The 17,055-nt window shown below is 34.9% G+C and overlaps 2 protein-coding genes across 5 annotated transcripts; both read right to left on the bottom strand.

The window, feature by feature from the left end:
* Positions 1-595: 595 nt before the first annotated feature.
* Positions 596-4,749, bottom strand: LOC117906187 (pentatricopeptide repeat-containing protein At4g08210). Of its 3 annotated transcripts, none has more exons than XM_034819151.1 (4): positions 4,635-4,749; positions 1,419-4,457; positions 1,179-1,246; positions 596-1,071 (listed from the first exon to the last, which is right to left on the bottom strand). In XM_034819151.1, exon 2 carries the CDS (start codon positions 4,229-4,231, stop codon positions 2,159-2,161), a length of 2,073 nt encoding a protein of 690 aa, XP_034675042.1. In that variant the 5' UTR covers positions 4,232-4,457; positions 4,635-4,749; the 3' UTR covers positions 596-1,071; positions 1,179-1,246; positions 1,419-2,158. The 3 variants fall into 3 exon arrangements, with proteins under 3 accessions (XP_034675042.1, XP_034675043.1, XP_034675041.1); XM_034819152.1 differs by lacking the exon at positions 4,635-4,749 and having other exon boundaries at positions 1,419-1,474; positions 1,625-4,547; XM_034819150.1 differs by lacking the exon at positions 4,635-4,749 and having other exon boundaries at positions 1,419-4,547.
* A 1,042-nt stretch (positions 4,750-5,791) lies between these two features.
* On the bottom strand, positions 5,792-15,968 carry LOC117907462 (O-fucosyltransferase 10-like). 2 transcript variants are annotated; one of them, XM_034821008.1, is made up of 10 exons: positions 15,304-15,968; positions 13,956-14,046; positions 13,710-13,777; positions 12,852-12,940; positions 11,823-12,020; positions 11,369-11,573; positions 11,085-11,252; positions 7,931-8,098; positions 6,666-6,856; positions 5,792-6,322 (listed from the first exon to the last, which is right to left on the bottom strand). In XM_034821008.1, the coding sequence occupies exons 1-10, from the start codon at positions 15,667-15,669 to the stop codon at positions 6,109-6,111; spliced, it is 1,758 nt and encodes a 585-aa protein (XP_034676899.1). In that variant the 5' UTR covers positions 15,670-15,968; the 3' UTR covers positions 5,792-6,108. The 2 variants fall into 2 exon arrangements, with proteins under 2 accessions (XP_034676899.1, XP_034676900.1); XM_034821009.1 differs by lacking the exon at positions 15,304-15,968 and adding an exon at positions 15,043-15,246.
* Positions 15,969-17,055: the final 1,087 nt, after the last annotated feature.

The following is a 17,055-nucleotide window of genomic DNA, read 5'->3' as shown; positions in this document are numbered from 1 at the left end:
CGAATATTAGAGAATAAGACAATTGTGTCTTATTAGAGAGTGATTGTATTTTCTAAATAAAAAAAATAATATATTAGAGAGTGATTATTACTATTCAATCACTCTCTTCCATTACTAAATAAAAAAACCAAAATATACAGTTTTTTCTAAATAAAAAAAATAATATATTGATTTTTTTTTTACTTTTTAATACTTAATAAAAATAAAATACCACAAAAACAAACAACCTAATTTTTAACACTATTAAACATTAAGGTTCTATTTAGAATTAAGTAAAAAAACAAACACCACCTAAGTGTTCTTAATCACATAAATTACTGCATCATCATTTATGTTCTTCATCGAAATCAATTAATCTGATAACATTTTTGCCCTTATGAAAAGCCACTAGATTACTATTTTAAGCACCCTCTAATGTTGTCTAATCATGAAACAATAGTTACTACATGAAGGTCTTACTTATCTCTAAACCTTTTCACCAATTGCCAAGAAGTAAAATAGCTTTCATAAGGATACTGGTTGTTTGATATCCTTGCTTCATGTCTTATTACTACTCAATCACTCTCTTCCATTGTCTAATAACATGCCTCATCAGTTTAACATTAAGACATTTGTGTGGTCTAAAATCTTATTTTTCTCTATGAACTTTCAGTTTCGACCAAGAATACCATCATTAAATAACAACTTTCGCCAAGGTTTTGGCCCATGCTGATTTTTCAAGGACTTAACATGGTCCATGCTTTTTTGACCAACCAGCATGAATTCAGGCAGAAAGAATAATTAGATAGGCTGTTTCACTCAGATTCAATCCCAATTTCATCATGCTTTAGGAAAACCCAATAACCTCTACTCCCCTTATCAAAATACTATTAACCAGGGCAGGTTCTGGCAATATAAGGTCCTGGAAGGGTTGAGCTGAGCTGGATATGGTCCTAGCCTTCACCCTGCTTAGCAATCCTTGAGACTCAAACTTCTGCATTTCACACTTGACAGCACCAAACTATTTACCATAGCACCAGATGTTGACTCCATCTCTGTCCCACCAACAGTCCATATAAACTCTGTACAGTGCTGAATATTATGTATATATTTGTCAGTTATATCATCATAAGATTTCTGACTTTACACAAAAATAATGGGTTTACCAATGGTTCTACGTAAGAGGAGCTGTAGAATACCTAAGTTGTCAATGCAGTGGCCTGCACTTTCTATCTTCTTCTTATTGATGAGGTAAATTTTCATTCCTCTGGAAAATATGAGAGCTTCTCAGTTGTAATTCAAGGTTCTATGAAGTAACTTCAAGTTGTTTTCGTATTAACAAAAGCCATAATTGTCAGCAAGCCTAAATCATAATGTTTTTACAGGAAAACATGTTTGGGCACAAAGATGTTTCAACTGGATGAAGAAATTTCACAAACCTGGACCATCAAAAGCATCCATGTTTGCAAACAATGTAGAAAATAGTATCAGTGACCTGCAAAATAAATGAGAATAACATGTAACAAAAGAGGACAGAAAATTATTGGTTCAAGTACATCCCTGAAGGGGAAAAATGAAGAAACATATAAGAAATCATTGAGTGGTAAAGTAAGAGTAGGGTCGGAAGGCACTTTTTTTCTTTCACCTCTTTTCTGTCTCTTAAAAAAAAGATGATTGGTGATATTGGCTGGGATCCAAACTTCAACCTTGAGGCAGCAATCAAACGCAGCATTAGATAGAGCAGTAGGCTCAACCAAAGAAAGGAAGTTTTCTGGAAACCCCATAAAGTAAAAGCAACATGGCTCCAAACATTGTCATCAAGGACCACATCCCTCTCGAGATCCCTCTGATTGCCAAATATATGATGATGTTTCGGCATCTCAGGCATGGAAATTAGATGGTCCAGTCCCTTATAATGTGTGGAGCCTTAGCTTCACAAGTACAACAGTTACTTACATGTCTCAAGACACTATGCAACTGTTGAACTTTAGTTTATACGATATCCAATTGTGCCATGAAATGCAATGAAGGAAGATTTTTCAACTTTTGATCTGAATCCAGCATTCCCCAGCTTCTTTCATGCCCACTTCCTTTATCATTCCTCTCTGTTAGCTTGAATTATGTAATTTGAACTTTAGTTTATGGAATCTTCAATTGTACCATGCAACGAAAGGATTTCTTAACTTTTTATCTGAATCCAGCTTTTCCCAGCTTCTTTCATGCCCACTTTCTTGATTACTTCTCTCATTTTTCTTGAATCATCCCACATTTCCAAAGTAGCATAAACATTCGAAAGTGTAACGAGAATTGAAGGGTCTTCAGGTAAGGTTGTTAGAAGACGTTCAGCAATAAAATTAACCAGTTCAGTCTTCTTGTGAGTTCCACAGGCCCCAAGCAAGGAGTTCCATATGGTCTGATCAGGCTCAAAAGGCATTTCAGCAATCAATTCTTCAGCCTCTTTGAAACATCCAGCTTGACTCAGAAGCTCAACTATGCAATAGTAATGCTCTATGTGGGGTTCCATTTTATATTCAGTTTTCATGTACTTAAAAATAGTCCATGCTTCTTCCACTAAACCAGCATGTCTACAGGCAGAAAGAACACCTAGAAAAGTTATTTCATTTGGTTTTAGCCCCAACTCTATCATCTCTTGGAAAAACCCAACTGCTTCCATTGCTCTCCCATTTTGCCCACATCCCATAATGATCCCTGTATAACACACAGTATCTCTCTCTGAAGTACAATAAAACAAAGCTAATCCATCCTCAATTTCACCACATTTTGCATACAGGTCAATTAGAGATGTTACTGTTATCCTCTCTGATTCATACCCGCTCTTTACACAAAAGGAATGGACCTGTTTGCCACTCCCAAGCCCTACTAGGCTTGAACAAGCCTTCAGAACACTTGAGATAATAAACTGATCAACTTCAATATCCAAATTAACCATATCCCTGAACAGTGAAAAAACCAATGAGTTTAGTCCCATCTTAGTGCACCAAGAGATTAAACTGGACCAAACCACAATATCTTTCTCTGGAAGCCTGTGAAACAATCTTAATGCATCTTTAATTTTCCCATTGTTTGCATAGAGATCAATAAGAATGCTTCCAACAACATAGTCTAACTCATACCCACTAGTGACAGCCAATCCTTGGACTTGGAGCCCAAGTCTAAAGTTCTGCAAGTTGATACAGACCTTTAAAGCACTGCCAAAAGTGTAGGAGTCAACATGTGCACCCAAGCTATGAATTTGTGAGGCCAGATTGATAGCAGCGCTATTTTGTTCATTAACAACATACCCAGAAAGCATAGAATTCCAAAGTGGCAAACAATCAAGAATAGAGGCACTGCAGCATGAATATTCATCAAACATTTTTATTGCTTCATCCAATTCATTGCAGTTGGAATATGAATCCACCAGAGCAGATGCAGTAAAACAGCAGGATCCAAAACCTGATTTATTGACGTAACAATGAATCTGTTTCACCATAACTAACAACTGGAAACAACCACAGGTCTTAAGAGCACGAGAAAATGTAAATCCATCCAACTTAAGCCCTTTCCGGTGCATCATACACACAAATCTCAAAGCACCCAAACTTTCTTTACACCCAAAACCAGCAATAATGCTATTCCAAGACACAGTATCTGGTTCTGGCATTTGATAAAATAAATTCACAGCCTCCTCCATCAAACCTTCTTTACCATACCCTGAAATCATAGTATTCCACGAAGTTGAACTAGGACACAAAATATCATCAAAAACATTCCGGGCACTACTCAAACTCCCACATTTCACATACATATCCAAAAGGGTGTTCATCAAAACAGTATCAAACCCTAAATTAGCTCTAAAAACTCTTCCATGGATCAATTTACCCGATTCAAGATCACCCACGAGACCACACGCTTTTAGAACTGCAGAGTACAGGAACCCATTTGGTGTCTCTGATTTGGACTCTAACATCTGCACATAGAATTTGAGAGCAGTATCGGGCCTCCCACTACTGGTATATGCAGAGATCATTGTGGTCCATGTAGCAACATTTCTTTCTAGCGTTTCATCAAACAGTCTTCGAGCATCTTTCAAAAGAGAGGCATCAACGTACATGGCCAACAAATTATTGGCAAAAAACACGTCATTGAAAACCCCGAGTTTGATTATGTGAGCATGAAGTGATCTTCCATGTCGAAAAGCTCGGAGTCGGCCACACTGGCGTATAACACTCACTATTCGATGCAAGTCCATGATTGCCCATGGAGGCGAGCTAGTAAATCGATCTGTACAAGACCTTCAACGGCATGACAATTTTCAAAGCTTCAAAACTCGAAGCCCTGAGATGGAAAGACACCAACTGCATAAGCCTGAAACGCAAGATTTTAATGTCTGCTAATCCGCACTGGCTCTCGTATTTCTCCTTCAAGGCAAAGTTTCAGCTTCAGCTTCACTTCTCTTGAATAAAACATCCTTGTCCCTTCAATAAGCATAATCGGCTTAATTTATTGATCTATATACCTCCTTTATTTTAAAGTTAAATGAGAGGGAAAATGAGCGGAAATAATAAATAAAAAAGTAAAAATAATATTTGATAAAATTTCTTTAAACCTCAAAAAAAAAAAAAAAAAAAAAAAAAGAAGAAGGAAAAACTCACATTAATTTATTCTTCCAAGTGGGAAAACCTTCTTTTAAAAGTGTGTCAGTTCTTACACCATGGCCTATAAATCAATTAAAATTTGGAAGACAATAAATAATTTTTTAAGATAATTCTTAAAAGCACTTTTTGATTATTTTAAGGAATAAAATTTCATTTAGGCTATGTTTGGTTCTCAGAAAATGTAAGAGAAAATGCAAGGGAAATAAAATACAAAGGAAATAAAAAATGAAGGAAAATAAAAAATGGATTAAAAGTTGATAAGTTATTTTTATTTTTTACTTCAAACTCATTTTATTTATTTTAACTCATTAATATAAAGATTAAATAATTTTAAAATACATAAGTTTTTAATTATATTTGATTTTCTTTTATATTTTTCGTAGGACAATCAAACATGAAAAAATCATTATTTTTTGCATTTTTTTTTCTTAATATTTTCCCAAACCAAACATAACCTTAGTATTCTCCTCCTAGTTACTTAAGAAGATAAACTATACCCAACATAAAAATATTCTTTGAAACTGTATTGTCATGTTATCGAGAGCACAGTCATGTAGTATCCAACATAAAAATATTCTTTAAAATTGTATTGTCATGTTATCGAGAGCACAGTCATGTAGTACCCAACATAAAAATATCATTTAAAACTGTCTTGTCATGTTATCAAGAGCACAATCATGTAATCGTGTTATCGAGAGCATGGTCATGTAGTCATGTTCTTATAAATACGACCGTATGACCATATTCTCAAGAACACGGCTTTGATAAGATTAACTCATATTGATGCCCTAAAACGGCTAGCTTATAGTTTGCTATACTCATTATGGTGTTCTTTCATTTAGGACCTCAAATAAAAAAACAATTTTCTTGACTTATTCTCCATTCAATTGGTGCATATTTATATATAATATAACATTTTAAAAAATATTCTCCATCCTTTTATTATTATTTAAATCTCTCTAAAAATAATTAAAAATACCTCAAATTTGCTCTAAAAGCATGTTTAAGAAAAAATTATAATATATATAATTCAAGAACAATGGTCAATCATGCCCTTATTATTTTGAAAACTGGAATTTGATTTTTTGAATTTATTTTATTTTAATCTTATTTTCCAGTTAAAAGAGGCTAGAGTGCAGATGACATTTCATTTAAGTATTTTTTTGAATGTGTTCATTCTCTAGCAGATACTTAGATTAATGACTTAAACCATTTATATATACATATATGTAGGTGTAGAAAAAGAGTTTCATAACCTTCACAAGGGCAGCAACCCAAGAATTCCCCATTAGGCCAAAATTGGAAACCCGCATCTCTCACCTGTACAACTGCAATGACTTACCTGCCTTTGCATCACAGGTTCCACACTTAACAGGGGCTTAAGAAAAATCAAAGAGGGATCAAGGCCAGATAAAGTACAATGTCTATGGTTCTGCACAGAAGAAAGCTGCTGAAGCATGCTGTGTGTTCTTTATACCACGGATTCAGCCTCATCATCAAGCATGTGGGTAGTATGAGTAAATTTGATTGTTGAGTTTTGTGCTTCCAGGAGACACCTGCATTCTGGCAAAGGGTAGGTATAGATGGAAGACTTTCTTCTGGACTTTTTAATTCTGGGTACATTCATCCCCTTCCGATCACTCTCGATAAGCATTGATTCCATCTCATTCTTGAAAGCTTTCCAACTGCAGGAGGATAGAGCATAAGTAGGGATTTTAGAATCAAACTTCTATAGTTTCGTAGCATGTAACGAGGACCTTTTCACACTTCCTTGAGGCTTTCACCGATACAAGTGCTTATTTTTTATTTACTGTCATGGATATAGGAAAAAGTATGGACTTCTATTCAAGGTTCTCTGACTTTAGTTTTAGTTTTGCTTTCAAGATGTTCTGTTGAAGTGTTAAGACATGGTGTCTTATGTATCATTTGGACGAAAACAATTCTAGAAATAGCATTGTCCTAACAGACACAATCATGCATGCCTGTGGGCAGATAATTTAGAGTGAAGACAGAGAGAAAGGAAACTACCTAATATCCATGTCCTGCAGCAGAATAACGAGCTTCCGCTTGTCAGGTTGAATGGTCTTAGCATGTCCACCAAAGAGGAATCTCCTGTGACCCATCAGGAAATGGGGGAAGTTTCCACCCTGAGTTGTCACAAAAACTTCACTAAACAGACATACTGTGTAGTCCAATGCAGCCAACCTTGAAGAATAGCCCTATTAACCAAAGGGACATAGGAGTTAAAGCAAGGTATTAGAACTTTCTGGGGTGAAGTAAAAACTGGGCTGTGACTGGCCATAAGATTAAATGTTTTAGTCTAATTTGATTCTGCTTGTTTTCTGATAATTATTTGGCCTGTTCACTCAGAAGAGTAACTAGGAAAATCAAATAATTGCAATAGAAACATGATTGAGCAGACCAGCCTGACCAGACTTGCCTCAACCTGGTTCAACAAAAAAACCATATTTTTCCTGATTAAAGTAACATGCTATTGCTTTACTGATTCTGTAAAAATGAAAGGTTAAAGAAATAGAGAATTTTTATTATTATTTTTTTTTAAAAGCCATAAGATAGTTAAAATACTAATTTCAAAATGCCTGTGTTGCTTAAGGATTAAGCTGTTATATGCCCAAAGAAAATTAATCAAAATTATAGCCAGGTTAACTCCTACAAAAATCCAAGATTTCAGGTTGATTTGTTGTCTGCTCCTGACAACCATTGCCCCAAGTCCACATATAAATCTCTGGCAAATTTGTGAAACTTATTCTTCTAGTCAGACATCCAAGAACAGGTCTGGCCAAAAGAAGACCAAGGCAGGGACACTTCAGAACTTCTAATTTGAAAAATGGGCAAGGTCGTCCAGTCCAGGTTCAAAAGGTAGGTGAGAAATGGATGAAATTCTGGTTTGACCAAGCCCAGGGTGGATAGCATTCAGTGGAACGATTTGCCAACTTAACAAAGTTCACTACTGCATCTAACGAAGAACGTTGTGATGAGGGATGAATGCAAGTTAAAGGCTCTAAGAGGGGAAGGAGCCATATAGTTGAGAAGGGCGAGGATGCATTAATAAGAAAATTTTTAAGATTTCAGGCTTATGCTTAAACAAAGGCTCTTTATCAACACGAACAGTAAACTGACTAATATTTCTGACCCAAATAATGGGGATATGGCATAACAATGATGATGATTAGTTTCTTGTCACATGAGTTGTTTTGGCAGCTCATGGAGTCAACTCCATCCAACATACACACTAACGGACATTTTCCAAGAGAGCCAGAAACAGTATTTACCTTAAAAGGTGCAAGCTCATCTGAGGTTGCAAGGGACTCCTTGGTATAGAGAAGGGGAAACATCTTTAGTAGAGGATCCAAATGTCGCTCCGCCTGGTATATTTTCCCAGAGGCCAAATAAATTGAAGTGTTGTTATCAAATCCCATACCCCGTAGCATCATTCCTACCTATGCTGACAGAAAAAAACATATACAACAAAGAGTTATCATTTGCCTTGACAAATGAGTAAGTGCAAGGACTCCAAAAATATATGAACAGTCACATGACATAATTGGAACAAAAACATCCAAAGAAACCAATTGCATCCAGAAAAGTAAACAAATATTGACTATTAAGGTGCATCACATTCTTACTACACCATAGAAATGCATAATTTTAATTGTCATATTCTATTATTTATCTTCAACTTAGTTTGAGATTTTAAAGTAATGATAATTGGTAGTTACATCAATCTACAAAACAGAAACCAATTTCCTAAAAGGCTCTATTGCCATGATGACAGGAAAAGTGACAAAGCAATATTGAGTTAAAAAGATAAAAGATAATTCTGATGCATGTATTTCTCCTCACGCAAGAAAAAATGGTTGAAACAACTTCTACTAGGTTCAAAATGTTGGGATTGAGCCCCTTAAAGCAAGACATGATGTAACAAAGTTGGACTTAACTATCCCCTTACTATCCTTTTGGTGTATTGACATTAATTTGAGCATTCAACCCATGTCTTTTACATTGTACATGACTTTGGCGAATTAGGAGTTGCACAGAAGATACAAGTCATGGGCTTCTTGTAAGTAGATAAGTTGTCCATAGTTGGTTCATAGATTTGGGCAATCTAATAAAGACTATAGTGCATCATCTTTTAATTGAAATGATGACTTGTCTTACCCGTCAAGATAGGTTTCCCATGCTGAATGCACTAGTGTATGTGATGCACACTGGACAGGATCTACGATGAATCATGACGTAAGACTATTAATTATCATGATTCACTGAGTTACTATTCTGCATTGACTTTCAACCTTGAGAGGATATTGAGTCTGTGTTAAAATCAACAAGAGACTTTGACCTATGGGTGAGACCTTAAAATGGTCATATATTTCTATGAATTGGGTCACTGTTAATTGAGGTTGGTGGCAACAGGTATTCTTAATAGAGACACCATGATATCTCATAAGATTGAAACAATGTATCCCCTTGGGTGATCCAAAAGACATGATTATGAAATCTATGGCCACGCTAATTCCTTTATTTTAATTTGACATATGCTCCTTGGAGTTAGAGTATGTCAATTAATCACATAATGAGTGAAATTTGTAACTCAAGGATTGGAGAGATAATCTTGATAGATGATAGAACTACCTTATTAAATTACGGATACCAATTCATGGAGAGTCTGTATGCAGTAGATAGTAGGTCACGGACTCGAGAACTTGGTGTCTCATTGATATATACATAGGTTACTAAAGTGCAGTTGACTCTCTACAGTGGAATATTGAGTCAATTTCAGAATTTGATTATGAGGGAACCAATACTCTTATGGGTCTCAGTGGTCCCCGCTCATATTCCTTAATGGCATGGTTTATGAGGGTTAGATAAGTTATTAGTTCACTTTTGTGCATAAGGGTATTTTTGCAATTACGCAAAGTTGCACAAGAATAAGTGAATGGTATGTTTGGACTGAGTTAATTGATTAATTAAGACCTTGTATGATTAATTAATCCATTAGCAACCTTTTGGGGCTAGATTAAGTGACCCAAACCCATGGTGGGCTTAAATCACTTAAGCCCAATAAGAAACCTATAAATACCTCTTTAGGGGTTAAGGTTTCCAAGTCTTGTCATTTTCCCAGTCTAGAGAGAGAACTCTAGCCTCCACCCTTGAGATCTCCACCATCTCAATGCCTAGACACAAGCAAGAGTCATCGGGCATAATATCATGGTTTTACAAGATCCATTATGACTTTGGAGTTATCTACATCGATTGGAATTTGATCCGGGGACATTCGGATCAAAGGTATATGGTTTTATTCTGTAGATCTATGTTTTCTATGGTATCCATATTGTTTTTGAATACCTATTTATCCGCTATGATAGATTTAGAGAGCCTAGGATAGATTTGCATGCACCCTACGATCCAGGACATGGGAATGTAGCAATCCAAGGTTCCCAACACAAAAGAAACTTTATAACTGATAGATTTGCATGCACCCTACGATCCAGGACATGGGAATGTAGCAATCCAAGGTTCCCAACACAAAAGAAACTTTATAACTGAACTCAAAATCAAAAACAGCAAATTCTTCAATAGTTATTAATTAAATAAACAAAGCTCTAAACTACCAAAATCAAACATTAGCTTAATTACAGAGGTAGGGTCTTCTGCAAGGAAATATCTCCCATTGGAACAAAACAAAAGGCGCAAATATAAATGCGATACTAACAATTTAACACAATCCAAAACCTAGATAACTGAAATTCCCAGGTTACTACCCAATTCAATTGAGTCTGTTATACTCAGGACATGAAAAGAATTAAAAGAAAACAAAGTGAGGGTCCGGGCAGATGGAAGCTTGGCACCCAAGCACATTTGTTTTTAACATGCAAACATTTTGGACAAATAATGCACAATAAAAGAATTGAAACCAAAAGCAGATAGCCCCATGGTATAGGCTTGCATAATAGGGAAAATATCCAAGGGAAAACTACCAACACCATGATCTTATTCCAAAGAAAAAAAAACTATAAATAAATATGAAAAATTAACCCAATAAAGCCTTATTGAACTGCTTGTGTCAGCTGCAGAATCCTTTTCCACTATTTAGCCAATTTATGGCAATATCTTTTGGCAAAAGATAGTCCATAATTTCTTTCCTGGTGGGCCTTAAACCAAATTTGTTGAGGCCCCTCTTGCCCTCATAGCACCTTAAACTTGAACTAAATCACCTTTAAAGGCACTCCATAAGGGGAAAGCTAGCAAGAACTAGGGTTGAGGCTGCACAAGAGATAGAGTATGGCCTATGGCTTAATGGAAGAAACTGCACTATATTGAACTGAGGAAGAAGAGTTAAATGGAAGAACTAAAATATTCATAAAAATACTACAAAATTGAGATTTTAAAGATATAAAATCAATGAGAGGTAGATATTTAGGATACCTCCAAAGGAGTTAGAGGGCATTTTCCATTAATTCGATTGAGACCAGGTTGAATTAAACGGTCTTTACGCCTAAACTTTCCCCTCCACCCTTTTTCTCGAACTAAGTCCATTTCAAAATTTTCAGCTTTTCCTCCATCATATAGACAGCATGAGAAGGCCACCATGTCCTACAAGTTGAAGAGAGATGCTCAAAAAACTTTCCATTCATTAAAACTCTATTAAAAAAAATATTAGAAATATCAAGAGCTTGCCAAGAACAAAAATTGAAAACAACCATTAATACCTCCTCAAAACGAAGGTGGACAGAAACATACTTTCCACCAGTTCTTGAGCTCTTCTCAATCATTCGTTTAACTAATTTCCTAGCAAGAGTTGAAACAGGAAAAGAGAACCTCAATGCTACGTTGTTGGCTAAGCATCTCAGGAATTGAACACGAGGAGGAACATTCATTGCCAATCTATTAGCAAATGGGGCTATGCGAATAACTCTGCATCAATTAAGTAACCAATCAGAAACAGCCCAATGCAGGGCTTGAACAAATTTTAAGATATAGAAACATGGATGAACAACTGAAATAAAGGGGATTACTTGGTCACTAATAAACAATTTTTATTTTTATTTTTTTCGTTTTGTTGACATCATTGGTTATGGAAATATAAGTATTCCACAATATCCATTCAATTGAGAACAAGATGAGGTTATAAAGTAAGTGAAGAAACCGTGATTCAGTATGTACCCTTGCTTGCGTAAGACTGGATAAACTTCTTCCAAGTAATAACTTACAGGAGCCCAAGCTTCAATTCGAATGTTTGGTATATTAGTGATGTTGTAATCATATCTTTCCATCACTACCTCCGGTAGCTCCTGGACCACTTCTACAAACCCTTTGAGGGTGGTTATGAAATGGTCCTCATCATAAATCTCCCCAAACTCACTGTAAAACAAATGAAATATAGTTGAAGTTAGAGAGCGAAAAGTACACAGGTAAAATCATACAGAGTAAGGAGATAAAGGAATCAAATTTATTATGCTTGCCATGAATACTTCTTTCATCAGTTCATTCTGGCATCTTTTGGATAGATGTGCTAGGCTAGGCCATTTTATCTGGGACTACACATCTCCCAACCACCCTTGCTTTAGCTCCAAACACAATAATATTTTGTTCTATTTCAGGCCAAACTTTAAGGCAGGTTAGGCAAGTGACAAGGACAGAGAGAATATAAACTTTTTGATTCACGTGTATGCAAATGTTATCACATTTGGCTCTGTAAATTTGGCAGCAGGACCAGCATTTGGTCCTCCCTAACCATAAAATTAAAAACATAAGCTAAAAAAGAGATCATGTAGTACAAATCAGCTTTGAGCCTCTCATAATAGCCTTCTCAAATCATGTAGTACAACTGCAAATGTACTATGAAAGTTCAGCCATGTCTCTGATAAATCAAAATGAGTGGGTAACTGTTATCATTGCAGATGAATCTTCCCAATCATAAACAATTGAAAAAACAGCAAAAACGTTCATAAAAATACAAATATAAACTAGAAACATACTGTATAAGCCCTCATCTACAGTTCTTGAGATAATCTAGGATATTTCCTGGCTTCACCTGTTTAAAAGTTTCTTAAGTGCAAGAAGATGATTTATTTATGTTGAACATACCTTTGTAGACAAACATGACTCTTAAAACCAGTCATCAGTAGATTACCTTTCTACTGGAGTTGAGAAATAAAATTAGGACCTGAGAAAAATAGTTTAGTAACTTGCCTTGGATCCACCCAAACACTGTGAAAATCAAGGTGAGGAATGACTAGTATTGCATTCAAAAGCCCAGCTACAGCCACTGCGTTGCAGATCTGCAAAAAATTGTTGAGCATTAAGATTAAGTTCTATATTCACGTATTGAAAATAAAGGTGGGTATCATTCAGGCAGGCATTATTGCTCTGTTTAGTTTCAAAGTATACAGATAATAGAAAGAAAACGCATATAGTCATAAAATTCCTCATTTTTTTTCCATCATCTCTCAGTTTAAACAGAAAGCAAGGCAAAAAGAAAAAAAAATAACTAAGATTAAAAATTTGCAAGATACAGTTGCACAAAACAGTTATGGAAGGGATTATATGGAGATGCTCTTAGTACTTTAATAGTACTAATGTACCATCATTTGTATTATTTTCTGTATTGCTTTTTTCTGATGTCAATGTATTTTGTTTACATTTAAGATTTTGACAATTAAGGAATAATTCAAATGTCTAATCTGTGGTCTTAGATGGCCACAAGCCTCCATGAGCGACATGCATTCCCTAGTGATGGAAGTTTGATTGACATTTAAAATCTCTGTCTCATCAACTGTATGAAACTGTTGCAATGTCATTTTGAGAGTCTGCCATTCTGGAAAGATTCCCCTTATTCATAAGAATGCAACAGTGTGCATACCTATTTAGCAACATAGCACCACTTCCCAGAAATTCAGATCTGGTGATTCAAAATGAGGAAAAAAAAACAGAGATGATGGAGCATTTTAAGGAAAACATGGACTAAAAATGAACAAACATATCATGCTCAAATGCATTTAGAATAACAAGTTTGAACAAACTGTTACAAGTCCTAAAAGAAATGCATACCGATGAGCGCTGTTGATTAAGGCCGCCATTAGCCTCAACAATCAAGTAGCCACTAGGGTCAGGCGACTCTGAGATTCAGTGGGAAATGTCAGTTCATCATACAAGACCAAGCTATTTTCCTTCTAGTGCATTAACATAAAAAGATGTGTAATAGCACTTCCCAGAACCCAAATCTATAATCTCGTATAAGAAAACTTGGAGAATTGTGCGATCAAACTACAATATCTGTCACAATTAGTTATATACCATGTTTTGTAGCAAAATGGTGTCTATAGCTTGTGTTTGGACAAGGTTTCTGCTCTTTCAGCCTCCTATTGTATCTCCATACAGAAGACAACTGCAACAAGAAACAGCTTATCATCACAAGCTATCATAGAGATATCACACATCATACACAATCAATAAAATATGTCATACAACTAAAATGAGTACAAAGAAACAAAACACCCCCATCAGAGAGAATTCTCTCTTTTTAGCATCAAACCTTACTTTTAAAAATCCATGATAATTTTACCATCACCATCTTCCTGGCTAGATAGAAGTATCTCAAATACAAAATCTCCCTTTGGGATTAGAGTCAATTATGTCTAGTTATCAATCAAACTATCAGAACAACCAGAACTTTTCCTCTTAGGCTGTCTTCTCAGTGTATAATCTAAATTGCTTAGGCTCCCCACTGGTACCAGTGGAAAGTTCTGTAATGGATCCAAAACCCAGCACTTGGTGCCACAAAAAATGGCTTCCTAGCCTGCCTGCCTTTATTTTGTGACTTTACCATCCTAGGAAATAGGCTAATTGTGGCCACACACAATATATTATTTGGGCAATTTTTCGAACATAAGAGCAAAAAAGCATATTCCATTTAATGATATAACATGTTCTAATAAGGACACAGTTATGCTAATATAAACCTCATCCAACAACATCATAACTTTCGTTTTTCAATATCTGTTGTTTTCAATTAAAACAAATACAACCCAGAGTGCCTGATTTGATTACAAATAAATTATCAGGGAAAATGAAATAATTAATGTATTTTATCGGGATACGGTGAAGTGGATGTTTTCAAGTCTTTGCGTTCTAGTCCTTTTCACACTGACTCTGAGCTACCAAACCAGACGTGGTTAGGAAAAGTATGCAACTGTTAATTTTAATACAGAATCGGTAAATAAGCAGGGCATTTCTACAGGTATTTTTATTGAGCTGCACGTTAAGAACTGATAGCAAGATTCAAACATTATGATCATAAACATGCAATTCATTGAACTCTCCCTAGCCCCATATGCAAAAAATGAACGAACACTTTTCTTAGAAGATGAACCAGATAAATTACCATCTGTTTGGTTTCTGAGAAAACAGAGGGCAAGAATTGAAAATAGCATTTTGAATCATGTTTTTTTCCCAAGCGTTGAGCTATGCTTAGTGAAGATCTTTTTCCTTTTGTTTTCTTTTCCCTTGGTTTTCTCGAGTCCCAAATTTTACTTTCATCTTGTTTCTCTCTCCGTCCCACCACACCCCCCATCCCCACGAGTTAACAGAAAAACACAAGAAAATGACGATCCAGAAGGAAAAGAAAGAAACCCATTATCCCAACCTCAATAGCTGAGGAATTATCGGATTCAATTTCGTGCCAAAGCTTCTCAAAGATCTCGTGGCTACGGTAGACTGAACCAGGGAGAGGAGCCTGCCACACAAGACCATAGAAGGGACCCACGCACATGAGCAGTCCAGAGATGTAGAACAGAGGCAGAAGCAGGAAGTACCGAAGACCACGCCGAATAATAATGCCGGCGACGGAGCTCTCACGGCGGGACTGAGAAAAAGTCTTGGAGCGGAGCAGCCGGCGGCAATGGGGCACAGCAGAGTGCCGGCGAGGCGAGGGTGGCGGACTCGGTGAGCTGCTTTCGCTAGTGTTGCCATTGCAAACGGGGGTTGTGTGATGATGGTTCTTGGATTTCATGGCTGAAGTAGAACGGTTGAAGCCATGCAAGAGAGAAGGTGAAGAAAGATCTTAGAGAAAGAAAACAGAGACAGTGAAGAATTTGTTAGAGATATTTCGGTGGGAGAGTGATAAAGTTGGGTTTTGATTTTTATGGGTGTATGAGGCAAGTATCTCTGTTTTTGTTTTCATGGAATTGTTCTTTACTTCTTTATCCTTTTCTTTTTCCTTCTTCAGAGAAAAAGTAGGAGAGAGAGATAGAGTTGCAGAGACAAGTACGATAGGAGGAGGGACGGTAGCGCCGAGTGGTCAGAGTCGGCTTGGCGGTGCGAATATTTCATTAGGTATTGACCTTCTCCGATCGTCTTTTTTATTTCACAAAAAGAGCTACCCCCATTCGTAACGGAAGAAAAATGGTTGGTAACTTTGCGGTTAGTTTAACCATTTAAGATAACTTAAAGAGTGCAATTTTAGAAAACGTTTTAGTATTTTTAATATTTAAATAATAAAAAATTAAAAATATTAAAAACTTTTTATAGAATCACTATCAAATATATTTTAAATCACTTAATAATTTAATTTAAATCATTAAACAAATTAAGTATATTTGATATAAAAAAAACTAATAATATAACTTAAAGTCGAAAATAACTTTAAATAATAAGCAAAAACAATTTATCATAGTTTGTTTTAATTACCTCCATGATTTTTTTTATTACTCTACAACTTCCATTATTAATTGACTTTCTTTCGGTATAATTTATGTGGATAAATATGTTAATATGATTATTTATAATAAATTTTAAGTTAATTTTATCAAATAATTTTAATATTTAAAATAAAAATTAAATAATAAATTTAAATTCAATAATTTAAATATGATTTAAATTAAAGTCAATATAAGTCATTAAGTATTAAATTTAATTAAACACTCAATTTTTTTATTAAAAAACCTATACTATATTGTATTTCTTTTAAATCAAACTTTTTATTATTAATTGTTTAATCCAATAAAATAAAAATAAAAATATATAGTTTATGATAATTATATTAAATAAAACTTTTTTTAATTGATTTATATTGTGAATAAATTTCTTTCAAAATAAAATCCAACGATTTTAGTTATTTAATATAATAAATTTACAAAACTAATTTTTAATATAATAAATCTACAAAAAAAAATAAAAATTCTTTTATTAGAGGGTTTATAAAAATTAAAAATAATCATTAAATTTATTTTGATAAAAAATTGATAATGAAATAATTGATGTTAAGCCATAAATTTTTCATTATACATCTCAATCAACAAGTAGATGTGTGTGGTGACTTTTTTTTGAGTTTAAAAATATAAATTTATATTTATAAAATAATTAATCAAATAATTTTGATTATACTGTAACTTGGTTT

The sequence above is a fragment of the Vitis riparia genome, chromosome 18 (genome assembly GCF_004353265.1).
Source record: "Vitis riparia cultivar Riparia Gloire de Montpellier isolate 1030 chromosome 18, EGFV_Vit.rip_1.0, whole genome shotgun sequence".
NCBI classification, from domain to species: Eukaryota; Viridiplantae; Streptophyta; class Magnoliopsida; order Vitales; family Vitaceae; genus Vitis; species Vitis riparia.
Note: the sequence above shows the minus strand (reverse complement) of the source record. Positions and strands in the feature narration are given on the sequence as shown.

Excerpts from the sequence above, each read along its gene's own strand:
- LOC117906187 (XM_034819151.1), bottom strand. The coding sequence starts at position 4,231 with ATGGACTTGCATCGAATAGTGAGTGTTATACGCCAGTGTGGCCGACTC.
- LOC117907462 (XM_034821008.1), bottom strand. The coding sequence starts at position 15,669 with ATGAAATCCAAGAACCATCATCACACAACCCCCGTTTGCAATGGCAAC. Across the intron at positions 13,778-13,955 it reads CCATTTTGCTACAAAACATG|AGTCGCCTGACCCTAGTGGC; the intron begins GTATATAACTAA and ends ACTGAATCTCAG. Across the intron at positions 8,099-11,084 it reads GCCCTCTAACTCCTTTGGAG|GTAGGAATGATGCTACGGGG; the intron begins GTATCCTAAATA and ends CTGTCAGCATAG.